The sequence below is a fragment of the Cucurbita pepo genome, chromosome LG01 (genome assembly GCF_002806865.2).
Source record: "Cucurbita pepo subsp. pepo cultivar mu-cu-16 chromosome LG01, ASM280686v2, whole genome shotgun sequence".
In the NCBI taxonomy this organism is placed as follows: Eukaryota; Viridiplantae; Streptophyta; class Magnoliopsida; order Cucurbitales; family Cucurbitaceae; genus Cucurbita; species Cucurbita pepo.
In genome coordinates this window covers 4,346,958-4,363,352 of record NC_036638.1, presented here as the reverse complement: position 1 = coordinate 4,363,352, position 16,395 = coordinate 4,346,958, and the positions used below count along the sequence as shown (strand labels likewise).

The 16,395-nt window shown below is 34.1% G+C and overlaps 2 protein-coding genes and 1 non-coding gene across 8 annotated transcripts; 1 reads left to right on the top strand and 2 right to left on the bottom strand.

Moving 5' to 3' along the window:
• Window positions 1-2,402: 2,402 nt before the first annotated feature.
• Window positions 2,403-2,494, bottom strand: TRNAY-GUA. The gene is given in 2 exon segments: window positions 2,403-2,438; window positions 2,458-2,494. It is a non-coding gene; the product is annotated as a tRNA-Tyr (tRNA).
• Window positions 2,495-3,031: 537 nt separating this feature from the next.
• On the bottom strand, window positions 3,032-5,250 carry LOC111793721 (monoacylglycerol lipase ABHD6-like). The gene is made up of 4 exons (XM_023675741.1): window positions 4,627-5,250; window positions 4,279-4,371; window positions 3,773-3,840; window positions 3,032-3,383 (listed from the first exon to the last, which is right to left on the bottom strand). The coding sequence occupies exons 1-4, from the start codon at window positions 5,248-5,250 to the stop codon at window positions 3,230-3,232; spliced, it is 939 nt and encodes a 312-aa protein (XP_023531509.1). The 3' UTR covers window positions 3,032-3,229.
• A 1,655-nt stretch (window positions 5,251-6,905) lies between these two features.
• Window positions 6,906-15,708, top strand: LOC111793686 (probable LRR receptor-like serine/threonine-protein kinase At5g10290). 6 transcript variants are annotated; one of them, XM_023675705.1, is made up of 14 exons: window positions 6,906-7,011; window positions 7,101-7,144; window positions 7,903-8,030; window positions 8,126-8,274; window positions 8,944-9,073; window positions 9,201-9,272; window positions 9,909-10,052; window positions 10,161-10,232; window positions 10,336-10,401; window positions 10,606-10,676; window positions 10,786-10,929; window positions 12,246-12,587; window positions 14,413-14,807; window positions 15,024-15,708. In XM_023675705.1, the coding sequence occupies exons 4-14, from the start codon at window positions 8,184-8,186 to the stop codon at window positions 15,333-15,335; spliced, it is 1,839 nt and encodes a 612-aa protein (XP_023531473.1). In that variant the 5' UTR covers window positions 6,906-7,011; window positions 7,101-7,144; window positions 7,903-8,030; window positions 8,126-8,183; the 3' UTR covers window positions 15,336-15,708. The 6 variants fall into 6 exon arrangements, with proteins under 6 accessions (XP_023531473.1, XP_023531466.1, XP_023531497.1 ...); XM_023675698.1 differs by lacking the exon at window positions 7,903-8,030; XM_023675729.1 differs by lacking the exon at window positions 7,903-8,030 and having other exon boundaries at window positions 6,907-7,144; window positions 15,024-15,336; window positions 15,425-15,708.
• Window positions 15,709-16,395: the final 687 nt, after the last annotated feature.

Here is a 16,395-nt window from a genome sequence, read left to right as displayed (position 1 = left end):
TATTAAGTAAATGAATTTCAAGAGAATAAAAATACATAAAATAATCAAGTCAGATTCAAACTATATATATATTACCATTTAATCTATATATATTACCTAAAATGATTTAACTATACAATTTATCGATTAAATTTGGTTAAATATTTATAAATTCTTAATTTTCTAAACATTTTCTTTTATTCTTCGTTTTATTACAATTTTTAGTTTAAATAAATTCACTTTTAAAATATTCATGAATGTGATCTATTTTAGTCCATATATTTTCAAGAATTTTGTTTTAATTCATTTACTCTAAAAGTTTCTTTTCCAATCACTATTTAACCCCAACTAAATATATTTAATCAAACTTAATATATTTTTGTAATTTTGTATTGGAAAATACGTGTGGAAATTTTATAAATCAAGACCAAAATTATCAAGTGGAAAAAATGTTATTTTATTTTATTTTTTATTTTTTTTTTATTGATGACTCTTTTAATAATTTGTTTGCGAATAAACTAATAATTTTATGAAAGAGATATTAGAGCTTATAACCAAATTACAAAGTTTGGTGTACATGATTTGTTTCCTTTTTAAAATTAAACAAAATATTGTCAAAATAAAATTTGAAAAATCCCTAAAACTACGGAAGAAATGAAATGAAATAATCAATTGAACTAAAGAAGGAAAAAAGAAAACATAAATCGATTAAATTCCATAGCCGTTCGATCGTCGACGGTTACCCACGGTCAAGGTCAAACGGCCTTCATAGCCGTTACCCCCCATCGCTTATTCGGACGCCAGCTGTCTCGGCCCCCGCCTATTTCACACGGATTATAAATATCTCTCTCTCGCACTCGCACTCTGTTCTTCAGCACATTCTCACGCTAGAATCAGAGCGCTCCATCAACGGCATTCTCGCCTCGTCCCGGTGATGAAAAAAAGAGGTAATGTAACTTGATTTCAGCCGTTAAATTGTGTGGGTAGTTTGGACTTGACTACTATGTTCAGGGTTTGAAATTTTAAGGGCACATTCGGCTATTTGGATTTAGGTGTTTATTGGAGAACTTCGTTCCGATTTAGGGTTTCACTGGAGAACTTCAGAGGTTAATCGAAGGATCGTTCTCTTTTTTTTTTTTTTTCTTTTTTTTTTGTGCCTATTTTCGACACCTTTTGTATTTTTCGTGGTTTCGATTACGGAGGATTAGGGTGATTTTAGTAGGTTCATTGTTCCCATGGTAACGTGATTATTATCTTTGGACTCTTCGCCCCGTCGTCTTCTATCTTTTCTCTGTGTGGGAAAACGGGGGACAAACCTGATATTCAAATTATGTGTTGGCAGAAGAGAGGAGGACGACGAACTCTTATATCATTGAGATTGGTTCCGATAACAGAGAGGGGAAGAACAAAGCAGTTGCTCTTGATGAAGTGATTGCTTGGGCAAAAGAAAATCAGTTGGTCCTGTCATTGAGGCCGGTGGGATTTTCGCTTCTGCTAGGAATACTGGTATGATTCTAAGCCCAAGGCTGTGAAATTGAATTTAAGTTTTTGGGGTCGTAGGAAGTAATTATTGTTTCTAAGTTTATTTATTATTTATTATTATTTGTTGGCTGTGAAGATGTGAATTGTAGCTTTAGCTGCTTTAGATGTCACCTCTATTTGTTGGAGCAGGGATTATATCAGCATTTGACTGCAAGTTCTGAAAGTTTTATGTTGTGATGTTATAGTTTTCAGTATTTGTTTGCCTCTTAATGTTAGCATGTCCAAATTTCTTACAATAGTACTCCACTCTCTGAACTTGCACAGCTTTGCATTTAGATTCATCTAAAAGATCAAGGAAGATGTACTCTTCTCCACTTTTAAACAATGTAGACTATGTTCAAGTTCATAATATTTGGGAGCCCGTAGGAGGATTTATAGCTTTTTTCCCGTTGTTGATGATTTGATGCACTTTTATTTTTTATCTGCATGGGCTTTCGACATAAATGAAGGGTTTTACTTCAATTTCTGCACTAATTAGTCGTAAGGCCCTCATAGTTGAGTTGAGTGGCAGTTTCAAAGCTAGCCAACACATTTGAGGCTGAGGCTGAGGTTATCTTGTTGTTATATGTATTTGTTCCCACACTTACATTCTAAGATATTCGAACTAGTCATATTTGATGATGGATGAAATTTGTTAGATTTCATTTCGTTTTTCAATCATCGGATACTTGGAGAATATATTATAATAATTATATTCTAATGAGTTATGGAATATATCTTACATATTCATAATCAGTTAATATTCTTCCGTCAACATTTAATTAGTAGTTAATTATTAGTTGGTAGCTTATATCCCATTGAAACATCATGATCAAAGTTGTGTATTCTCATTGATATTCATAACCTTTTAAATAAAGAGGAATTATGAAAATAATAATAAATCCAACCTACCGGATTCGAACCAGTGACCTAAGGATGACTATTTGATATTTCAAACTACAGTTCTCCGCTCTACCAACTGAGCTAAGGTTGGCTATTGACCTATCAATTCGTTTAAAATTTGATGTCCGTAGTATATAATTTTATGTAAGAAAAAAAGACATTAAATTTTTACACATTATGTTTAGAAATCTAAATAAATAAATATAAGTACAAATACACCTTCAATCTAAATAAATAAATATAAGTACAAATACACCTTCAAACAATTAGCTATAAAAATTCATTGTTTTGAATTTACCTATACATGTCAACAAGGAAAGGTAAGAAGACAAATCATGTTCGGTGTGGCGATATCCTTCTCATTCTTGAGGTTCGAAAATCCTTTTACTTGGCCCCCCAAGTCTAAATTTTCATTAGGTTAAAATTCTCTATAAAAAAATCCCTTGAAAAACGGCCGAAAACCCATGTTTATATTTAAAAAAAAAAAAAAATTATGTTTCGACGCTCTCAACCAGTGTCTCGATGTTAGCCCAAAAATGCATGGACGACAGATATGGAGAGTTGGCTTTGGTGTCTTGACACTCTCAGCTAGTGTCTGGATGCAGGTTGAGAAGACTTGTGAACTCTTTCTTTATTGATTTTTCTTATTCATAGCTGGAATAACATGGCGAATTTTAATATTTCCATACTAAATAATAATATTTATGGATTTAATCACAATTCAGGTCATCTGGACAACCCGACCTAAGTAACTGTAAGATTAAAGGCACCTCAGTTTTGGGGCCTGGAGGAGAGGTATAATAAGTAGGGGATAAAATTATGAGAATCAAAACTTATAAATAGATGAGTTTGACTGAGAAAGGTTGGGGCGGGTGACAAGAAAAGCCTTTATGTGTTTGTACATCTCTTTTGGCTTCTCTGCATTGATCGCATGCCCTGCGTCTTTCACAACAGCTAACTCTGCGTTTTCCCCCAAGTGCCTGAAATTGTTTTCAATTTATGATATTAAATTCTCACTAATTTCATCAAATTAAGAGTTCTGGTTCATACAATTTAATATATATATAGACCTGAAAACCAATCATTTTTCTGTCTCACTTATCAAAATTTTGGTCATATTTTCCTGTTAAAAGGTAGGTTTTATCCATATTAATGATGGGTAAGAAACCAATTAAGAAGTGTTGTTCTTAATCAACATATCTTAAATCTCTAACCATCCATTTCTAAATTTGAAAACCCCAACAACAGTAACTCTCCAAATTAATGATGGGTAAGAAACCAGTTAAGAAGTGTTGTTCTTAATCAAAATATCTTATATCTCTAACCATCCATTTAGTAACTCAGGAGACTAAAAGGTTTCTGAAAATACCTTTTTAATCTGTGTGCCAACTCCAAAGGAAATACTCTGTCTTGTTCTCCCCATAGTATCAGCGTAGGCTGCATTCCCAAATTTAAGGAAGCATTGGTATAACGGTAGAATATAACCAAACGAGGTTTGAAAAAAAAAAAAAAGTGAACGAACAATATATTCTAGTTGATTAGAGATGCAACTTATTTTTCTATAATGTCTAGCTACATATAAAAAGATGTTCTTGAAATTCTTTTGAAAATACTTCGAACTTCTTTCATTGGAGATGCTTAATAATTATAGTTCTTTTTATCTATATTGATATCACATGGGTATGAGTTGGATATTAAATCTTTCACAAGTAAATAAAAACTTATTCGAATTCTCCTGCTTATGAGATAATGAATTGATATACTTAGTACATAGATTAGAACACTATTTTTTCTCATCAATCTCTATATATACTAATTTGGATAGCAATTCAAAGAAAGGCATTTAAATTACTTAAATATAAGAAATTTTCGAACCTTGTTGATCTTCGGAAGAGTAGAAAGGTTCCTGTCTTTAAGTATTTCTTTAATCAACTCTTCTTTCTCTTGCTTGAACTCTGTGCACATCACCTATTACCAGAAACACAAACCAAAACTCTATTAGCAATGCGATCAACCTATTTAATATGGAGATGATGATTTCAAGAGTAATATCATTTCAAAATTTGAAAATACTGCAATCATTCTTCGCAGCATGGATTAGTCCGGCAATGCTCTTCAGATTGTTTCAACTTGGGATTTATATAATGCAAGGATGCCTCAATTTGACAAACAGACGAAATCAGAACAAGTAAACAAGAAAAATTTAGAAGCACAACCACTCACATCGATGAAATCGTCCATTATACAAGTGGGCAGAATTCGAGCAGGCTTGACGAAGGTGAGGCGGAGAAGTTCCTTGAGCTTCGCCGGTGTTTGAGGTAGCAAAATACTAGCGGCCTCATCGACGTTCTTCACGACGAACATCCCGGCCGCCATATCCCTCTCTTCCAAGCAAACTCCGGCGCAACAGAGCACCAATCTCTCCAATCGCTCCGGAAATTGATCGGCCATACTATACGTTACGAAGCCACCGTAGCTAATTCCAACGACATTCATCGTCCGAACTTCAAACGAATCCATTAGATGCATCATACAGACAGCCTGAAACGAGACTGACCTCTCCGGCCGAGTCGTATACGAATTACCGAAGAAAAGTAGGTCAGGAACGTAGACATTGAAGAATCGGATCAACCGCGATATGAACTCGTTCCATTGCCACATTGCGTTGGCTCCAAATCCATGGAGGAGCAATAAATTAGGTTTCGATTCTCTCCTGGTTTTGGGCGCCCAACAGTGGATGATCGTCCCATCGCCAAAATCGGTGGTGATGGATTTAAGGCCAGCCCTAGAGAAATAGTACCGATAACACGAGTCCAAGGTGGAAGAGAAACTAAAACAACCCGCCATTATTGGATTCAACAACTCGGATTTTCTCAATCAAATCAGAATCTGCGAGAAAATCCGAGTGAATGTAGAACACGAAGAAATCAACAAGCTCCCAAAGGGGAGAAAAGGTAGAAAAACTTCAGGAATTTAGATCGAAGAATCTGGAATAGGATAGCGTAAAGAATTTCCAGTTACTTCGAGGTAATAGAACAGAAAATTTTCTCCCCGCTTCGGGGAGGTCTTGAAACCGTGAAAATGGTGAGGGAAACTGAGATTAAATAATTAAATGCTCGTTGGCTTTTTACGAACACGACAAAGACGGCCACGAAAAAAGCTTTCATTCTCCGACCACAAAGGCCTGCCGGTGCATAAACCTCGCCTCTCAACAGATGCCACTTGTTTCATTTTGTTTGAATATTTAAAATGGAAAATATAAAATTAAATAACATAAAATATAGTTACATCATTTCATATGTTACTTTCCCATATTTTAAATATGTTTGGTCCATAATTCGATCTAACTTTATCTTTATTGTTATTATTTTTTTATCTGTTGTACTTAAAAAACAATTGTATTCAAATATAATGCAAAAACAAACAATTTTATTGTGCTTACTTAAATTTTTATAATTGCTTTCTATATGTTTTTTTTTAATGCATGTTATATCCTTATATATTAAATTATGTATATAAAAAAAACACATTTTTTTTTTTATAGCATAAGACAAAATTGTTATATCCTCCTTTATCTAGATTTGGGAGGGGATGAGTGTTCCCGATCACCGAGCTTCTCTTACATTCTTGTATGGTCATTTGTCGTTCTATTTGTAAGAATGGTCCTCGATCTACAATAAATAGAGCATAGTGTGTTCCTTGATTTGAAAGTAGTTCATTCACGAGTAAAATGAAAATCAATATCAAGGGAAGTTTGATAGAAATAGTAGAAGCAAAAACAAGGAACAACATCGAGTGTTTGGAGGACAAAAGTAGCAAGCTCTTTGAAATAGACCAAAATAATATGCAAATAATGTAAAACTCTTAATGTTGGGGACTTGTGGATTGAACTGGATCCAATGGGCTAATAATTTAATGGGCCCATACCATAACTTAAACGCCTAATAATTATATTACCAAACTTTGGTATTAATATTGACGCTCACAGCTCATCTCATTTTAGGTATTTGAGTAGTAAATAATTTCAGTATAAGCCACTTGGAAACGTCCAAATTCAACCAACAACAACCCATTTTTGCTCATAATCATGTAAAAATTGTCCACTAATTATATGATTGCTTTGGGCAAAGTCGGCATTTCGCCTACCCATTTACCAATATTTTAATATCCGACAAAGTTACCAAAATGAATTATATTTTTTAATGTTGAAATTTGAATAAGTAAAATTGTGATATAAAAATTTATGTAGAAAGCGTAGGTAGAGGAATTTGGGGCAAATGATTGAGGGGTTTGGCTTTTGGGTTGGCGTGGGGAATTTGCTAATAAATTATAACCATATTGTTGGAATCACAGAAATGGATCATTACAATACAGTAGGACTGCACATTCAAAGGAGAAATTAGAAACGAAAAAGAAATAATGAATGCCTTGCAAATTTAAAAGACAAAAAAGCCCTTATTTTCCAACTTTTATCCCAAAAGGAAGAAAGAAAAAAAAAGAATAAACAAATTAAATAAAAGCCAAAGAACAGAAGGTTTAACAATGGCAGAAGATTTGTTGAATGGGCAGCGGCTTCACTTCACGCAGTAGCACCACTCACACGAATTGGTTTTCAGCTTGTTTTCTACTTCTCTCAGCTTCTTCTTCTTCTTCTTCCTTCGTTGCCTCTTTTTTCAGCCTTTTTCAGTTCATTTCAGGTCACGAATCTCGAGGATCATTCGCCTCTTCTCCATCTCCTTAGGTACTTGTTTTTGGATCTTCTCGTTGATTTTTAGCCAATACTCGTATCTGATCCCTGTTTCTCTTCTGGAGTTTGTTGATTTGTTGTTTGATTTTTTGTTCTTGGCTGTTTCTCTCGTGTTCTTGTCCCCTACATTTCTCAATCGTTGATTAGCTGCGGTGAGAGTGTTTCGTTTGTGGCAGGGCGAAGTGCTGAACTGTTGAGAGATGAGAGTTGGAGATTAGTATGATGAGTGGTTGGACAGTGAGAAATTTTCTACATAGATGTGCTTAAATTGATTTTAAAGTCCAAAGATGCGTTCAGTTTCGTATTAGTCTTCTGGTTTTAGTTTCAGAGTTTCTGAAGTACTTGAAGTATTTTAAGAAGACGTAATGTTTAGATATTGAGAGTAGAAAATATTCAGTTTATCGTGAACTTTATGTAATTTTGGTTTAATATTACGCAAGTTCAAAAGTGGAATTAGATTATTTTTTAAATAATAGAATTTCAATTCATAAAAGAGTTGTTATGTTCATCAAACTCTTTGCTGTTGACTAAGTTTTTGTTTTCTTGAGCTTGAGAAAATGAATTACGATGACAAAGAAGTTTGAAATAAAAGCATGATGTGTTTCCAATTTTTTCCAAAGAAATGTTGTTTTCGGAAATGTAATTCAGGTTTCTCGTAGTCTCTCATATACGAGTTGAGGCTTTCCCTATGTGACTGTAACTTTGGTTCGTTCGGGTAGTATCCATACGCACTAATTTAGTTGACTGAGCAGCTATTGAAATTGAAGTTCCAGCGAGTTAAACTGCCACACTTGTAGCCTGGTCTATCATTCTTATTGCGGCCTTGCCTTCTTGAAGCACTTGTTGGCATGCCAATGTATCATTAAAGATCTTGTACCAAGTAATTTAAGAAATATTAACTTTGGACAATCATCTCATTCCAATATATTTGACTGTCAATGGATGATTTTTTTTTTTTTTTTTTTTTTTTTGCAGATATAGCATAGCAATGGCTCTTGTCGTCCTTTTTGCATGGATTTCATGACGTCAACCAATGAAAATGATGCTAGTTAGGATGGGAGAGCTCTATCTTACAATTCTACTCCTGGCTTGCTTTCATAATTTTGCGCTGTCTGATTATCAAGGTATGAATTGCATCTCAGGATGGCATTTGCAAATTGAGATGTCTCTTGTTATACTGCTGCTCATAGGCTTGTATCTTGACTATCTAATCTGTGATGTGGTGTTAAGAGTTGTCCATCTCATTAATCCTCTCGCTGTTTGTAGGTTGTTTTTATGTTCTAGAGTGGAACAATTTATATAGAAATTAAAGTTTGATTTATTCCTCTTGGTTGACAAGGATAAACAATACATATGCAAGTTAAATGACAGTGGGTATAGGACATTTTTTCAATGTAATTAAAGTTTATTTTTTGAAATTATATACTTGTATCGTTCAAGCTGACAAGAGAAATGTATCTGATATTTTTTCACACTTTCTTTTGATATGAAACAGACCATCGTTTTGTCACATGTAACACTCCTTTTCTACCATCTTCCCTTTTTTACTTTATGATTTCTTTGTCGGATTGTATAAAAGAAACTAATGTGAGCGCCTTTTTTTCTTATAAAAGAAACAAATGTGATTTTTTTAGAAAACAAATGTGATTCTTTTAGAAAACAAATGGTTTTATAATGTTATTTTCTCTTCAATCTCTGATTATCTAATTGTGCAAATTTGTTAATAATTGCTATTGTACTGATATACTCTACTTGTTTGACTCCTTGATGAATGTCGTTCTGCTCTCCTCTAGGTGATGCTCTGTTTTCATTGAGACGCGCATTGAATGCAACAGAAAATCAGCTCACAGATTGGAACCCAAATCAAGTCAATCCATGTACTTGGACCAGTGTTATATGTAATGGAAACAATGTGATCTCTGTGTAAGATATACTTCAATGTACTCATTTCCCTATTTTTCTCTTCAGTGTTGCTGTATTATACTTGTTACTTGCCAATATAAAAGCTTTCAAGTCTGGACTTTGCTTATGTTGCATTTAACTTTCTCAGATCCTTGTCAGCTATGGGCTTTACTGGAACTTTGTCCCCGAAAATTGGAGTTCTCAAATCACTTTCAACGCTGTGAGTAGTGTGTTCTTGTGTGTCCAAGAATTTGCCCCCTAAATACTTCATGTTGCATGATTTAACCGGATGTTTTATTATACTTTTCTCGATTTTTTATTGTTGTGTGGTTTCATTGTGTGCAATATAATATACACACACACTTAAGGTCATCTTGGATAAAACTTTGTTTTGTTCGATGAACAGAGTTTTGTATTGTAAATATGTATCGTATTAAAATTTCATAATTGGAACTTGCCTTTTATCATTGATTTTCCAAAGAAATCCCAATGTAAAAGATCAAAAGTCTTCAACCAACTAAGAAATACTATTTCCATTAAAGCACTAAGCTTGCTTAATAGCTGCCGAACTGTATTCTTATTATTGGATTTCCTGAAATTTACCAAGCCTAAGATTTTACTCTCTAGGAAGGTATAATTGCTTGCATCACTTGGTCTGACTGTCTCGTTTATGTTTATAGTTTTGGGAAAGGGTTAGAACGAAGGCATGCTTATCTCTGATAACCTTAAATTCTGAAAAGCATATTATAATTTATTGGCCGTTAAATTTGTAAACTTGGTTTTGGAGTGCATGTATATATGCTTGTTGACGATGAAGTGTAGAGCATCTTCATTAATATATATTCATCTACTGCAGGATTTTGCAGGGGAATCACATAACTGGAGAGATACCAAAGGATTTTGGAAACTTGACAAATTTGGTCAGTTTGGATTTGGGAAATAACAGCCTAACTGGCCATATACCATCGTCCCTGGGTAATCTTCAGAAACTACAGTTCCTGTGAGTAGTTGGCTCCAAATGAACTGTAATTTCAAAGACATTTTATGAGCGTCTACAATGCAGATGGTTTATTTTTGAGTTAATGAGTCGTTATTATCATTCAAGCAGAACTCTGAGTCATAATCGTCTAACTGGGACTATTCCTGAGTCACTCTCAAGCATTCCTAGCTTGATTAGTCTGTAAGTTTTCCATTGTGCGTCTGAGACTAAGTTTGAAAAACTTCGGACTTCGTTAAATAAGTGTTCTTCAGTTCTTAATTTCTTGATTATGATTCTTCTACAGGCTTCTTGACTCAAATGATCTCACGGGCCCAATTCCGGAGCAGTTATTTCAAACTTCAAAATTCAAGTATGTAGAACTTTTGAATACTATCTAGGTAGATATCTAATCACTGGAGAACTTGTTCAACAGTTACTTAGAAATCAAAGTTAGGAATGGCAGCGCTACCTTTTTCCAGTTGGACGTAGCTTGATTATCTTGGTTTGAGAAAATTGATGATTGGTGCCCTAGGCTGTTTTTCCAGATGATGTTGAATTGTTTTGTTTATCACAGCTTTTCTGGAAACAAGTTAGATTGTAGCGGGAAGTTTCTGCATGCCTGTGCTTCAGACAGTTCAAACTCAGGTTATTGGATCAGATTTATCTTGGGCTTGGAGAACAGTTTTTCCTATATTTTGATTACTTTGTCACTCCTTAATTGGAAGAAAAATGTGAAAGTTTATCATCTTGTCAGGTTCTTCGAATAAACCTAAGGTTGGCCTTATTGTTGGAATTATAGCTGGGTTTACTGTTGCTCTCCTTTTGGTCGGTGTATTATTTTTCTTGTGCAAGGGTAGATATAAAGGCTACAAGCGCGAAGAGTTCGTAGATGTTGCAGGTAAATTTTGTGCTGTTATTGGATTATTAATGTGGATTATGCAATTTAAAGTATGCTTTTTTTGTGACAAAAACATTTATGCCATTTTTTTGGTAGTATTTAATGGAATAAGCATCTATCTAGAAACTAAATTGTTTTGTTTCTGTTTTTTGTTTGATATTTAAAGTTTAGACTATGTTACGAATTATCATATCAATTAAGATCCATGCGTTTATGGTATTTAAATATTTCATTTATCAATTCTCTTTATTTTTTATTTTTAGTTTTATAGTAATAAGTTGAGGACATATACCTTATTCAATTAAGCTATATCCAAGTTGACCATTAATAAACACTATGATATTTATATATTACATTTCCTTACAAAACAAATTTCTGCTAAATTATATAATATATTAACTGACATTCTTTCACATGCTAATTAAAGTATAGCTATACTGTAAGTGTACTTAGATTAAATAAAACTTTAAATTGGAAAATTTGATAGTCATTTAAATTTACACTATAGTTATTTGGTTTAGGTTAAAATTAATATAATTAGAAATGTAATTTGTAATAAATGTTACATTAATATAAATTAATTTCACATACGAAGTTAGATTAAAACAATTAGTTAAAAAAAAAGGTGAGAGTGTGATGTCGAACCTTTGACATTTTGATGAGGGTTAAAATGATTTTAACTATGCTTGAGTTGACCAAAATTAGTTAAACTAATGGTAAAGATATGGTTTTTATCAAAAGAGAGATATTATTCGAATCACATGTCACTCATAGATCCTATTAGACAACTACAGTTATCTAAATAATTTGTAACATTCTCATAACGTTTTCCAACAAAATAAACACTGTTATTCGACAGTAACAGAATTTTAGTCTCTCAAACATCCTAGATGTTTAGTAGATTCTCAACCAATAAACGTCAAAACATGCTTCTTTATAATTGCATGCTGAATTGTTTTAGATCACTACTTTTTTTACTATTAAAATAACAGAGTTGTAGATAGCTACTAGAATGCCATGTAGTTTCAAGTTAAATATATTTTTTCCAATTAGATTGATAAAGGACTAGGAACTAGTTTCTTGTGTTATTAACTGTTTGATGTCTTAATACGGTTGAAGGTTTTTGCCTCGTTGATTAATTTAACCATCTTACATTTTGAAAAAAAAAAAAAAANAAAAAAAAAAAAAAAAAAGGAAGAAGGAAAAAAAAAAAAAACAGCCATCCTACGTTTTAAATGAAATTCCCCTGGTAATGAACTGGAGTTTTTGTTGATTCCATTATCTTTGAGCGTTGTTTTCCCTGAATTTTCAATCAGGTGAAGTTGATCGAAGAATTGCATTTGGTCAGCTGAAAAGATTTTTATGGAGAGAACTGCAGCATGCTACAGACAACTTTAGTGAGAAAAATGTTTTAGGACAAGGAGGCTTTGGAAAGGTGTACAAAGGGGTGTTTGCCGATGGCACCAAAGTTGCAGTGAAACGGTTGACTGATTATGAAAGTCCAGGGGGAGATGCTGCTTTTCAGCGTGAAGTTGAGATGATTAGCGTAGCTGTTCATAGAAATCTGTTGCGGCTGATTGGGTTCTGTACGACTCAGACAGAACGCCTATTGGTGTATCCCTTTATGCAGAATTTGAGTGTTGCCTACCGTCTTCGAGGTATAAGGTGTTTTGGTAATTTTTTATATTACATTTGCAGTAGTTGCACTATACAAAGTTTGCTATTTGAGAAAATGACGTCAATGTTAATATATTACATGATGCTGTTTGGAGCATTTCTTTGCTATATCACAAACAAGAGTGCATGATACATACTATATATGCATATATCAGATGCTTAATTTTTTTTTGTCAGTTAATTCCATGCTGGAATTGCAGAACACGCTAATAGTCTGTAGGTGAGGAGAAGAGACTGGAGATGACGTGCATTCAATTAATAAAACTAAGATCTAAGAAATTAATTAATTGGTCCAGTGCTCGTGTAAATACTGGATGTGGAATAGGGCAAATATTGGTTGTAGATCATTTATTTTCTGATTCCTCTATGGGAATTTGTGAAGCATGAGCACTTTTATCATCATCATGATCATCTTCTTTTTTGATTATTGTGATTTTGAAGTTTTACGAAAAATTAACATTCTTCTAATAGAAGACAAATTGTCCTCTGCCGTGAAGATGTACTCAGTGTTGCTAGACTTATCATCCTGTCGGGCATCATTTTGTAGGAATTCCATTAAGAATGTTATTAGGCTATTAAGGGCAAATTAGTAATTATCTGGGAGGTTTTAAGGGTATTTGGTTATAAATAAAGGGAGTGGGAAAGGAGGAAGTTAGACAATCTTGAAGATGGATTAGTGAGCGATATCTGAAGAGGGAGTTCCAAATACCTCAAATACTTAAGGAGTTATGTTATAATTGCACTATCTTTTGTATTTCAATGAATTTGGGTTCTATCCAATTTTCATTGTCTATATAACAACCGAATATTCTGTCTTCTTCGTTTTTATGTAATATATAACTATGTTGGGGCAAGTTGGAAAAGATTACGAGAAACTTTATATGATGGCCGTAGAGCAGGGTGGGGTTCTCATCTCTTGAATTGGAAGGTGGTATTCAGATTGTGTTTGGAATGATTGGAATAGGTGAAATTCCGTGTAGCTGGGTAATTTTAGCCACTTGTGGCGTTCTCTTTAGAACTTGAAGCTTTATGGAATAAGGTCAATATGTGCAAGTACGACCGTCATTCTGACGAGTGCGATCCAACTTTTGTTTTCAGGAGCATCTTTAGGGGCCCTTGGAAGACCATTATTTCTCAATGTCTTCCTATTTTTCTCAATTATGTGAAGTTTTTGGAACGTGATGGTAACTCTCTTTGTCTGGGAGGACCCTTGGACGGGAAGTTGTAGCCTTCTGTATTCTTAGATTTGATAGGAAGTTGATCTTTCCTCTCATCTATCCCTTGTGCAATTTTCGGCTTCTGTCTGGCTTCTTTGACTGTTGGGTTTGGTCTTTCTGAGCCTCGAGGCAATTTTTTTCAGTAAATGTCTTGTTCCGTTGATTTTGTTCATTCCACGTCTGACTTTCCTTTTTTTTTTTCCCTCTTAGCTGTGGAAGGTGAAAGAAAGGGAATTATCTGCTTGCAATGGTGTGTTCATTGTAGGAAATACGTTGAAATTTTTGGGGCATGTCCTATGTTTTTTTGTCCTTTTTCCGTCAACATTTGAGCTAAGTTTCTATAGATCTTTGGGACATCTCTTGCTTTTCATTGGGTGCCTATCATGAAGTTTTTTAGCGATTTCCTGCCTTTTTTTATATATAGCTAACAACTAGGGCTCGTTCTTGTAATTTCTTTTGTTTACACTTGTTTGTACTTTCAAGAGGACTGTCCTATTTTGCTTTCATTTAGCCAAATGTTATTGTAATGCCACACTGATAAAGAGCTGCTATCGTTTTCTGCTGATTTTTTTGGCAATCTCCAATGCAGAACTTAAGCCTGGGGAGGCTGCTTTAGATTGGCCTACTCGAAAACGTGTGGCATTGGGCACTGCTCGTGGTTTAGAGTATCTTCATGAACATTGCAATCCAAAGATTATTCATCGAGATGTTAAGGCAGCCAATGTATTGCTTGATGAAGATTTTGAAGCAGTTGTTGGCGATTTTGGCTTAGCAAAGTTGGTTGATGTTAGGAAGACTAATGTCACTACTCAAGTTCGAGGGACAATGGGCCACATAGCACCGGAGTACTTATCAACTGGAAAATCATCAGAAAGGACTGATGTTTTTGGTTATGGTATCATGCTTTTAGAACTTGTTACAGGGCAGCGCGCGATCGACTTCTCACGCTTAGAAGAAGAAGACGATGTTTTACTACTCGACCATGTAAGTAAATATTGTCTGATAAGTATCTTATATGCTTCCTCCTTATGATAAATTAAATTAGTGTCATTATTATGGATTAAACACAGAAACTAGCAAAATGTCTATGCTAATAAAAGTCAGGTCCATGTATTCTTAAATTACCACATCTAAATTCTCCAAATTTTGGCTCATTTTCACTCCATGGTGGCTAATTTTCGTGTCATATTGGCTATGAAGGTTAAGAAACTAGAAAGAGAAAAGCGACTCAATGCTATCGTAGATCGGAATCTAAGTAACTACAACATTCAAGAGGTGGAGATGATGATCCAAGTTGCATTACTATGCACACAGCCATGTTCGGATGACCGTCCAGCAATGTCGCAAGTCGTTCGAATGCTTGAAGGAGAGGGATTGGCAGAGAGGTGGGAAGAATGGCAGCATTTGGAGGTTACTCGCAGACAAGAGTATGAGAGACTGCAGAGAAGATTTGAATGGGGAGAAGATTCAATTCATAGACAGGATGCAATCGAATTGTCTGGTGGAAGATGAGGTACAAAACTCATCTCCAACTCTCTCTCTAATAATCTTATGAATCTCTCTAGATAGAGACCATATGACAATGATTTTTGTTAGGTCAGTTTGACGTGGGCCATCCTTAAACCATATTACACCAACTTAAACCAGTCAAGAAATCCTTGCCTTCCCATCCTCCGTCCTGTAAATTCTCAGTGGCTTCTGCTCTCTTTCATTTCTTGGCTTTTGCGTCTTCCTATAATCCCGCCATATCAACCGTCCTCATATTCACGTCTGCCATAGCATTTGTCATGTTATAGTGATCATTTTTATTTAAGATTTCAAATACATTAGTTACTTCCGTCCATGTATTTAAATTCTAAATTTAGCCCCATAAGTTTGATTTTTAGGCTTTTTAATTTTATAAAATTTTAGTTGCATCCTTCAATTGGGCGGTTTTAATAGAATTTTAGTTCCTTGTATTAGGTTATGATGATTCAGCCAATAGGCCCCAAGGTTTTTCATTGATTTTTCTTTGCTGATTCTCCCCTTCCATTTCATATTCCTCAAAACTCAGAGAGAACTGATATTTTCGCTAATTTGATTAAATAACTTAAATAACCCAAATCTTCAATTTCGAAAACCCTCAACCAATCATTTTTATTGACGTCATTTTTATTAACGTGTCTGTAACGCTAAAGACTAAGCGAGTGAAGGAAATTGATAAGAACAAACCAATCAGCAATCACACGTGTTACCTTCGCCAAGGCAAGATGTTTGTGATCTAAATTTAAAAAGTACAAATCATTATAAAATTGACAATTTGGCCCATTATATATAATATATTTTTTTAAATATCGAGTAGCTCACCCAAAGTTAAATTATTCTAATTTTTTTCTCTTTGAAATTTTTTTCATCTATTCCTAACAAAATACATTTAAATTTAAAATTTTTGTGATTGAATTACTTAAAAAAATAATTTATTTAAATATTTTAAATTATAATAAAGGAGTGGGGACTCACAAAAATAAAGTAAAGAAAAACTAAAAAAGAAAGAGTACGTCAACGACTACCAGGTCCAAGTCCACGGTATGCC

Bases quoted from the DNA above. Each gene is read 5' to 3' on its own strand.
- LOC111793686 (XM_023675698.1), top strand. From the start codon at position 8,184: ATGAAAATGATGCTAGTTAGGATGGGAGAGCTCTATCTTACAATTCTA. The intron at 10,930-12,245 runs GTAAATTTTGTG...ATTTTCAATCAG, and splicing joins AGAGTTCGTAGATGTTGCAG to GTGAAGTTGATCGAAGAATT. The intron at 14,808-15,023 runs GTAAGTAAATAT...TTGGCTATGAAG, and splicing joins ATGTTTTACTACTCGACCAT to GTTAAGAAACTAGAAAGAGA.
- LOC111793721 (XM_023675741.1), bottom strand. From the start codon at position 5,250: ATGGCGGGTTGTTTTAGTTTCTCTTCCACCTTGGACTCGTGTTATCGG. The intron at 4,372-4,626 runs GTGAGTGGTTGT...TTCTGGTAATAG, and splicing joins TAATGGACGATTTCATCGAT to GTGATGTGCACAGAGTTCAA. The intron at 3,384-3,772 runs GTATTTTCAGAA...AAACAATTTCAG, and splicing joins TTGGCACACAGATTAAAAAG to GCACTTGGGGGAAAACGCAG.